Source organism: Cyprinus carpio, chromosome B8, assembly GCF_018340385.1.
Source record: "Cyprinus carpio isolate SPL01 chromosome B8, ASM1834038v1, whole genome shotgun sequence".
Classification (NCBI taxonomy): Eukaryota; Metazoa; Chordata; class Actinopteri; order Cypriniformes; family Cyprinidae; genus Cyprinus; species Cyprinus carpio.
The window spans coordinates 22,378,842-22,389,077 of NC_056604.1; the positions used below are offsets into that span (position 1 = coordinate 22,378,842).

Consider the following 10,236-nt stretch of genomic DNA (forward strand, 5'->3'; position numbering starts at 1 on the left):
GTATGATATGATAAATTCATTTTAACGAAAAGACGAAAAGACAAAGGCTGTAGATATATGAAAGTTATTTATTATAACCATTGGACTGGATGAGCAATTCCTGAAAATACAAAAAGGCAGCTGATGTTGTAAACATTGAACATGCATGAAATACAAATTACTTCATTTTATTTGAAGGAATGAACACTTAAGCAATGGCTTAAACCAAACGACTCAAATAAAGTAAGAATGAGCATATGTATTTTAATCAGCCTATGGTCTGTTACATCTCCTGTAACACCTGTTTATTATATTATTATATCTATGACTACAGCTAATTTCCCCAACAGTTATGATTTGTGATGCACAATCCACATAAATGGAAACATGATTCATTTTCTTGGTCAATAATTAGGGTTGCAATAACTGAAAAGTATTTACCTTGGCACTTTGTAAGAGAGCTTATGGCATGGCACAACTTGGTTGAAAATAAAATAACATGAAATAAAATTCAATCAGTAAAATAATAGGCTATTTGGTCATGCAACGAACAGGCAAAAAAAAAAAAAAAAAAAAAACAGTCTTCAGATATCCGTCAAACACAATTCACAAAATCGAGCTCACAGAAAATACATTAAGGGATGGAATAAAAGTGTATGCACAATTAAATCCATAGAATGGAGCAATAATGGACTGTTACTCCGATATAAAATGTGCAATGAATAACACGAACCTACATCATATTTACAAGGCATTATATTGCTGTTTTTTAATATTTGGACACCTAAAAGTTATACACACGTGATCCTGTAATTTTACTTTTTGCTTTAATTTTAGCAATCCTTCATATACTGCATCATATAACTGAATCCTGTCCACTGGGCCCTTCCTGCATTTCTGATAGACTTTAGCAATATGCCATACATGATTTGCCAATATCTGTTTTCATATATGTTTTAGGATATGCAAGAAGCTCCTAGGATAGAAGGGGTGAGCGATAGCACAGTTAGGTAATAGTAAACACAGCTATGATCCAGCCTCTTGTTCCTGTCCCAGTGCTTCCAGCAGCAGGCCCATAGGTGTCCTCTTCAATCCTATACTCTCCAACTTATTCTCCAGTTTATTCTTAAGGTTTCGGAGTCTCACTGAAGCATGGAAAAGGATCACTGCGAGGAGGAAAAAGTCAGAGAGGACTACAGCCAATCAAGCTAGCATTTCATTAGGTATGCAAAGTATTAACAGCACAGAAACAAGTGAAAATATTCAAGGATCTAATGAGATACTGACACAGACAAAAGAGGAATAGAATACTAACTTAAAATGGGAAAGGCAATGCCAAAGAGGAAAACAGCTACCCCTCCTAAAACAGACAGAAGAAGGTAGCTGGAGCCCAAAATTGCAGCGAGGCACAGCGATGGATGATTCCTCCGGAAACGTCGGATTACGGCCTTGTTTTCAGCTGCCCAGACAAACCCCAAAAACAGAAGGATCACAACGGTTGCCCCAAGAATCAACTGGAGTGGCTGGAAATACCTATGTTACAATTACAAGATGCACAAAAAAAAAACAGATATAAAATAAATAAATACATGATAATAAGCATCATCAAGAAAGAATAACACACAACATAAAAAAACAAAAAATACAAAAAAAAAAAATAAAAAAAAAAAAAAAAAATCCAATATAAATATGTTGTTTATAATAAAATGTAGTTTATTATAAAATGTATTCAATTTCTTGTGATGATTCTTGACCATTTTTCATATATTTTTAATATTATCTTTACATGGGATGGGTATGTGAGGGTTGTTTGATTACTGCTTCATAACTGTATAGGTAGGTAGTGACAGATTACCAACAAAACAACGTCTTTAAAAAGCCATTAAAACACACTACATTATCACTACTTTAAAATGAAAGTCATAACAGACACGTACATGTTTGTAATGCAACAACTGCTTAACCTTTTTCTTTTTTCATTTAAGTCTTATAATAAAATAATTATTTGTGAGGCTATTTAAACAAGGCATTCGATACAGAACACAACACAAATGTTGTTACTCGTGTGGGTAACAGAAGAGCAGTGAACAGGACTGAATGAACGAACACGTCACTGCTGTTTCCTTACCCGACTATAAGCAGAAATGCCAAGGCGGAGGCAAAATAGTTGGACTGGTAATACAGCAGGTTGTTAATGATCCGGTTGTTCCACCGATCTAAGTTACGGACATCAGGCACTGAGAATCGGGCCGAACCCAGCAGAAAATCGTCCAGGGTTCGGAAAGGCGGAGGCTGAACATCCACCATTTTTGACGCTTCTGGTGACTACATTGACCAGCATGCATTGCAAACCCACAGAACTGAAACTCATGGCAGAAACCCATACAGCCCACGCACACACTGTAGCTTTGAGGAATTTAATTAAAGGTATATTACAATATTCTTCTGTAATACCTACATTGCTTGATTTGCTTATTGACAATTGACAATGTTAAATGTAATAGCAAGGTTTTGAGATCACTAATTACAAAATATATTTTTTCCTCTTCCTACCATTTCCTTTGGTAATGAAAGAAGTAGGGCGAAGTCAGCAAAAGTGAGACACTTTTTGTTCAACTGTGATTTAAATACAAATAAATAAATTCTACAAACACAATTTATGCTTTAAACAAATTATCAAAGTCTCTTGTAGCATCCCCCGACCCCCAGTATGTTTTTTTTTTTTTAAGAATATTGGTTGTTGTTTTAAACATACAGGGAGTTAAAAAAATTTAAGTAGGCTACCCATTTTTTTCTTTCTGTTTTTTTCAAGAAAATTAGGTCACTGCTTCTGGCAAAGTGGGACACACATTTTTATCTAGTCAGTGCTTACAAAATACTATTTCCTACGGCAGGACATTGTACAAATAATCTTTTGCAAGAAGAAATTTTCAGGAATTAAAAGAATAACTTTATAAAAATAGACATATTAGAGGATTGTGTTACTATAAACTCATAAACACTTAATGTTTATTGAATTAAAAAGCCTTCAACAGAAGCTTAAATTTGAAGAATTATTAAAGCAGTCCAACAGAAGTACAAATTAAAAAAATTAAAACACAATTGACCAAAATGGGAATTTAATTAGTACAATATGACCATGATTTACCTAAAATTAGAAAATGAGAACTAAATAGTATGACGTGGTCACATTTATCTAAAATTAGAGAACAAATTAATAATTTGAGGCTACAATATCTTGTTTTTCTTCCCCACGTTTATGTGCAGGGCTCTGAACATATACAGTATGTATCACATTATAAAAATTGTATTACCTTTAGTTTTGTTTTGCACTTTGTTTTGTTGAAGCTGCTTTAGAGACCTTCACTATCTGCATCTTCTCTTCCTCTACAGCGAGTCCTTTCGTGGAGGACCCGGGTCAGCTTCCCCCAAAAGAACCGAATTGAATCACTTCTACAGAAGTACAATGTACTGTCTGTGTAGTATAAAAAATCTATGATGTGCCTGCTTGTGTGATACTGTATTTACTGTGTGCTTAAGTGTGTGTGCGCTACACGTGTTCATATTTGTGTGTTTATGTTGTATGTGTGTAAAACATGCTTTCATGTTTGTGTGTGTGTAACACATGCTTTCATATTTGGAAATATGTATTCAGATTTATGTTATATGTAAGTGTGGGTAAGAGCAGCCATGTGTTTGTTTACAGGCACTTTTTATGCACAAAAACGTAATATTCACAAATTTCTATTCTTATTTGTTTCTTTTCCTGTCTTCTGCCTACAGTTTGTGACATTTTCAGTAAAACAAAACAATTTCTCATAATACGCAATCTATTATCTTTTAATTTAGGGTGTCCCACTTTATCTTACATGTTCAGGTAAATTGGGACGGTAACAAAACTTAACATTTTTTAAAAAATAGAATGAAGAAACATGCACATCATTGGATAAAACTGAATGATCACATGAACACGTTATACAAATTTATATTGTAGATTGAATTACTGTTTGCATTTTGAATGAGATTTAATTTGGATAGTAATGTATGTAGCCTACTTTCTGCTTTAAAGATTGAATCTCAAGAACATTTTTTTTTTTTTTTACAGTTGTAGGCTACTATTGTTAAATGGATTTATTGTTAATGTGTTTAACAATGGAATGATGACAATGCCTGTTTGTTATTTGAAGGTTTAACAAAGTAAAAACAAAAAAAGTGTTTGTGATTGAGTCATATAACTTTTTAAGCTTTATTTAAACTATATAAATTGAATGTTGAAATGTCAGTATCAAATGAGTATGTATCATTTGCAGATCAGATTTAGTAAGTTCAGAAGCATTTATTATAAGGACTTTTTAAATATATGTGGCCTTTTAACATTTTAAACTGTGTTTTTTAGTGAACTGTTGTGTTTTAACTCTAGTAAGCAATAATTTGTAGAACTGAAACTACAAATAAGTACCTAGAATTTCCTTCTCCATTTTATTTCTTTATTAAAAGCATAAGATTTAAAATAGATGTTTTTCAGAAAAATTAAAATGGTGTAAAAATGTGGTCAAAATGAGTGTAAATATTCTTGTAGGCCTTGACTCAATGGTTTAGAGAAGAAGAGAATTTTGACTCCATCTCTAAGTGTCCAAAGTTATTAACTAAAATGCAAACATACTTATTATAGCGCCTGAATAATGAGTGGATTTGGAAGTATTCCACCAACTTATGTCTCTGACTTCCAGACATTTTTTAGTGCAGAAAAAAATGCAATTCAAATACAATAGGGCTCCAGCTCCATTATTAACATCTTATAACATCTCTAAAACAATATACATCTAAGCATCAACCATAAAATACTTTAATGAGACAGATTACTTATATACTTTTACATACATATCCTCTTCTTGTCTCTATTGTGTTCCAAAAATAAATAATCCATCAAAAAAAAAAAAAAAAAAAACTACAAGACATTACACAAAGATAGTGATAAAGGGAGTATAGGAAAATAATCAGTACCAAACAGGAGAGACTGACAATATGGAGAGAATGAATGACTCAAATTTTCTTTGGTAGAGGAACATTAAAGTTAGATATAATCTTTAACAATGGTGTCTCTCCTGACTGCACGTTGTGTTTTAGAGATAAATTAATTTCATTTTATCAGTAGAAATGGAAGACTCTTGAATGAATGAAAAAGTTCCAAAGTCTCTGAAAGATCTCAATTAAAATAACTCAAAAAGAACTAAAGCAAAATCTAAAACAGATCACTGGTGTATCAACAGTCAGGTTCAGGTCATGTATTAGATTAAGAAAGACTTTATATAAAATGTACTGCAGCTTTGCATTGAAGTTTCCATAACACTGCATCAGTGATGTAAAAATCAAAAACTGGATTATTTTAAAGTGAACTTTCACAGGAATCATTTTTCATGTCTCTGCATGATCTAGTTAGCTATACAGTATATTGTATTAGTATGAGATGTTCAAACAGGCCAGTATGAACGATAAAAAATGTTTGAGCTCTGCCTCAGTATGCTTATTGAAAATCTTTGGGTGACAATATTTCAACATACAATTCAAAATACAAGTGTAAATTACAATTCATACATAATACAAATGGCATACTGCTTGCCCCTGAGTGGCCATCTAATAGAGGATGAGAGGTTCAGGAGGATCCCCCTGTCTAAAAGGGGGAATGTAAACTATGATAAGGGTCCTAAACTTCTAACAATCCTCTCTTTTTCACAGTCTTTAATATTACAGTTACCACTGCAACAGTGATTTTACTGATACTGTCCATATCCGCGTGTCTCTTGGCCTTCTTTTGGGGGAAGCTGACCCGGGTCCTCCACGAAAGGACTCGCTGTAGAGGAAGAGAAGATGCAGATAGTGAAGGTCTCTAAAGCAGCTTCAACAAAACAAAGTGCAAAACAAAACTAAAGGTAATACAATTTTTATAATGTGATACATACTGTATATGTTCAGAGCCCTGCACATAACGTGGGGAAAAACAAGATATTGTAGCCTCAAATTATTAATTTGTTCTCTAATTTTAGATAAATGTGGCCACGTCATACTATTTAGTTCTCATTTTCTAATTTTAGGTAAATCATGGTCATATTGTACTAATTAATTTTCCTGTTTTGGTCAATTGTTGCCACATTGTAACAAATTGTTTTCATATTTTTGGTAAATTGTTGCCACTTTGTACTATCCGAGCCACAAGGATGCACTGTTTTATTTCAAATCAAAGCTAAATACACGTAGAAACAGTGCATCCTTGTGGCGCGGATGACACAGAAGAGTATACACAGCATACGCTGATATGGAGAGACACAGAGGAGACCTTTGACAAAGGGACTATTGAATAAAGTCGCTTACAAAAAGTGTTCCTGTCGCTTCATATAACACAGATTGCAAGTCTGATGGCAGATGGAGTATTCTGACGATGACTTTAATACCTTTTATGGACCTTGACACTGTTATTTATTAGGCAGTCTATGGGACAGTCACAAGCCTTCTGGTTTTCATCCAAAATATCTTAAATTGTGTTCCGAAGAGGAACAAAGCTTTTACAGGTTTGGAACGACATGGGGGTAAGTGATTAATGACAAAATGTACATTTTGGGGTGGAATATCACTTTAATTCAAGGCCACAATCTATTTTTTCTTCTGCATGTCATGCATGGATAGTTCACCTAAAACTCTCTTTATATTGTTTGAAACCTAATAAATTTCCTTTTTGTCAAATAGGAATGAGTTTTAGAGATTCTTTGTATTTCCCAAAAACGAAAAATCATAGAAATTTCAAACAAAATGGATTTGCATTGTTGTGTGAACAGTTCCTATCAAGTTAAACAACTCTCTGAATCATCAAAACCTTGACAAGTGTAACTCACGATTCTGAAACTGCTGTGCTGTGTATCTTGTAAGAAGTATCCCAAATCCCTCGATTAGGGCAAGAAGGATCCCCCCCATCATTGCAGAGCCCACCATGGCTAGCGGACCACCTGAAAAGCACATAATTCATGCATTTTCAGTTTGCAAAATCATGATCCAATTGTAATTTGAAGACCAAAGATTAATGCTGCATATACGAATACATAATACTACAGATCATCAGATGATTATTTCCAGTAGGTTGTTATATCTCCAGTGTCAGTGCTACAATGGTTGCCAATAATAGCTTTTTTTTTTTAGAACATGCCGATTGTGGAACACATACCGTTTACATATTTCATGCTAGTCCATTAGCAATGAGGCACATATTTCTGCTTGAGTTTATTGTGAAAGTCTGTTAAGTGTGTAATCCTCAGTCGATTAGTGTATGATGCCCAGTTTTTCTCTAACTATTAACAAAGTCGAAAAGATGACTGTATGTATAATATCTGTGATAAAAGCTGTGTTGTGTATTCCAGCCTTATTGTCTAACATTATGGAATAATACTGATAAAAGAACAATGACTATCATGCTAAACATACTGCGAGCAGCCAGTATAGCTCCAGTCATGGCTCCACTGGTGATGGAGTTCCAAGGGTCTTCTTTACCCCGCAAACGCACCAGACCACAGTCTATGGTGGAAAAGAGGCCACCCCATACAGCAAAACTACCTGCAGGAGAAACAGAACCATGCCACAACTGACAGTGAATCACTGATATACAAAATGCTAAAACTGTTCATACACAACAGGATAAACAAACACAAAAATGATTCTGCAACATCACCTCCGATTTGTGGAGCTCTTACTCTCACAGCATTTGCGCTCCCCCTAAGCCTGTGTCGAACACCCTGTAGTAACACAGCGTTTATTATTAATAAAATGTATAGGAATGTGTATTAGTAATAGTGATATATAAGCTCAGTTGTTTTGTTGGTGACAGGGAAACTTACCACAGGTGCGTTTCGAAAGCCTTTAACAGACTGGAACACCCCCCCTCCAATGGCCCCCATGGTAAACGCACCGCCACAGTCATCAACTATCCTCCATGGACTAAAAAAAATATGAAATTAAATTAAAGAGCTATATGTTTAAGTCATTATCCCTATACAGCCTACTTTTCATATCTGATGCTTTACCTTCTAAGACCTCTAAATGATCAACATGATCAAACTGAAAAACCTGTTGTACACAACCTGCTACATTCCTTACTATATCAAAGTGTATACTGTTTAGCAAGAAAAAACCTTTTCCTATAACTTTAAAACACGTCCTTCATCTGGTTCATGTGTCTTTTTGCTGTGAAACGCAAGAATAACTTCTATATTCTAAGTAATACTTCAAAATAAACACGTACTGGACTTAATCAAATTAGGTTTACTTGATTATCTTTACATAATGTTTTTAGAAAAATCATGTTACAATTAATTAGCAAATATGATCCATCAGGATTGTACATCTGTCAATCATTATATTGCATTGCATTACATGTTTTGTCCCCACAATAAAAACTACAAGGCCTTGATCAAAAACTAAGCATTTAAACTTCATCTTACTAAGATATATTGTTGGGAGATATAGAGTGACAGCTGATATTTATATGTTTTTCATGTAAGTAGACTGCCATACTGTTATAAATATTTTACTGATTTCCAAACCATCAGAATTTCATCTTTATATACACATAAACATAAATAAACAAACACAAACACACACAAACAAAAACACACACACACACACACATATATATATATATATATATATATATATATATATACATATATACTGTATATACATCATTATATGAACATGTATAGAACCCATATATCAAATATGATACAAAACAAAACACATGTGCAAACATTTTTGAAGATTGGTGTCTAATTGTTCAATAAACTTTTCTATTGAAAAAACGTATTTTTCTGACTATTATGTCATATGTCAAGCTTTGCTGGGATAAATCTTTTAAACATGAGAGCTTGATACTAAACAAGGAGTTCAAGCTGCTATTGAAGTAACACAGCGAGTTTATTTTGCCCTTCACTTCTGAGCACTGAAGCGAGGAGAGATCCCACATGATAACATGTTTATGTGTATGTCAACAGTGCGTGAGCTGAGACAGCAGCAGATACTTTAGTGAATGACAGCGGAGGAATACATCGACACCGTCACGAAAGCACACGAGAACACAAACTGCTTCAAACAGCGACTGTTTCCTGTCCAGAAGTGAAGAGAGCTTGTACTTTACCAGGGTTCACGCGCATATTCCTCCATGATTACCTGCTGACGTCAGAGCGCTTACGCAGTTTTTCCGTGACAGCAGGTTCTGTTAACCAATGAACCAATGTTAACTAGTTGAGTTGTTTTTTAAATTATTTATTTATTATTATTATTTTGAACAACGAACATACAATGGCAATAACATAAATTACATCAAAATAAATATAATATTAAACAAAGACAATTTAAAAAAAAATGAAATGTCCATAACGTACATATTATACAAATAATCGATTTAAGCCTTTAAAATAATTTACATGTTTTTTTTTCTTTGTTATTTTTTGTTTCTTTACAGGTAGTGACCGCTTTCTATTTTAAAATGAGTAACATTAGTTTTTTTTTCACTGTCTATTTGCATTTGTGAATAAAATATTTCCATATTTAATAACTAAAATCACAATATATCAAATTTTGAAGTAAACGGTATAGCCTACTCTTAAAAAAAATAAAAGAGTTGTTTTGTTTTACTAGACACGTTTGTCCTTAAAATATATATTTAAGTATATTTGTTGCCAGGATTAGAGACACTCTCTGTCAGTTGGATAAAGAATATGTCCGAGTTTCAGTCAGGTTTTTTGAGATACGATTGGGTTTTTTTTCTTCTTCAGTGAACTGTGATGTTTTCTGCTAAACCGGTTCTCAAAGCAGATCCGAAAGTCTAGTTTATAAACAGTCAGGATCGGAAATCACGAAGAGCACTGTGACTTGAGTAATATGACTTGTGACAAGTGATCGCGAACGAAAACCAGCCCTATATTATACTGTAATATTAAAATACTAAATATTTTTGTAAAATTATATATTATTTTATAATGATATATATATATATAGCCTATTGTTTATTTGTTATTTATCCAGACATCCAGACATAACACAATCATAATCACACATTATAAAATGTAAAAACAAAACACCACATACTAAAGCATACCCCTTAGAGTTCCTGGCCAATCAAAATAGGTACATTAAATGATCATGTAATAATTTCATAGATTCGGGATAACTAAGTTGAAAAGTGATGCATTGACAGTCGCTTAGCGATGACGTTGC

The 10,236-nt window shown here is 33.5% G+C and overlaps 2 protein-coding genes across 2 annotated transcripts; both read right to left on the reverse strand.

The window, feature by feature from the left end:
• Window positions 1-48: 48 nt before the first annotated feature.
• Window positions 49-2,335, reverse strand: LOC109087907 (PRA1 family protein 2-like). The gene is made up of 3 exons (XM_019102095.2): window positions 2,108-2,335; window positions 1,295-1,512; window positions 49-1,145 (listed from the first exon to the last, which is right to left on the reverse strand). The coding sequence occupies exons 1-3, from the start codon at window positions 2,284-2,286 to the stop codon at window positions 1,006-1,008; spliced, it is 537 nt and encodes a 178-aa protein (XP_018957640.2). The 5' UTR covers window positions 2,287-2,335; the 3' UTR covers window positions 49-1,005.
• Window positions 2,336-4,747: 2,412 nt separating this feature from the next.
• Window positions 4,748-9,220, reverse strand: LOC109087908 (translocase of inner mitochondrial membrane 17 homolog B (yeast)). The gene is made up of 6 exons (XM_019102096.2): window positions 9,155-9,220; window positions 7,860-7,959; window positions 7,694-7,757; window positions 7,450-7,578; window positions 6,867-6,977; window positions 4,748-5,830 (listed from the first exon to the last, which is right to left on the reverse strand). Exons 1-6 carry the CDS (start codon window positions 9,178-9,180, stop codon window positions 5,751-5,753), a joined length of 510 nt encoding a protein of 169 aa, XP_018957641.1. The 5' UTR covers window positions 9,181-9,220; the 3' UTR covers window positions 4,748-5,750.
• Window positions 9,221-10,236: the final 1,016 nt, after the last annotated feature.

Coding starts and splice junctions, on each gene's coding strand:
- LOC109087908 (XM_019102096.2), bottom strand. CDS start 9,180: ATGGAGGAATATGCGCGTGAACCCTG. Junction 7,960..9,154: donor GAATATGCGCGTGAACCCTG/GTAAAGTACAAG, acceptor TATTTTTTTTAG/TCCATGGAGGATAGTTGATG. Junction 7,579..7,693: donor AAGAGCTCCACAAATCGGAG/GTGATGTTGCAG, acceptor TTTCTCCTGCAG/GTAGTTTTGCTGTATGGGGT.
- LOC109087907 (XM_019102095.2), bottom strand. CDS start 2,286: ATGGTGGATGTTCAGCCTCCGCCTTTCCGAACCCTGGACGATTTTCTG. Junction 1,513..2,107: donor GCATTTCTGCTTATAGTCGG/GTAAGGAAACAG, acceptor ATTGTAACATAG/GTATTTCCAGCCACTCCAGT. Junction 1,146..1,294: donor CATTGCCTTTCCCATTTTAA/GTTAGTATTCTA, acceptor TCCTCCTCGCAG/TGATCCTTTTCCATGCTTCA.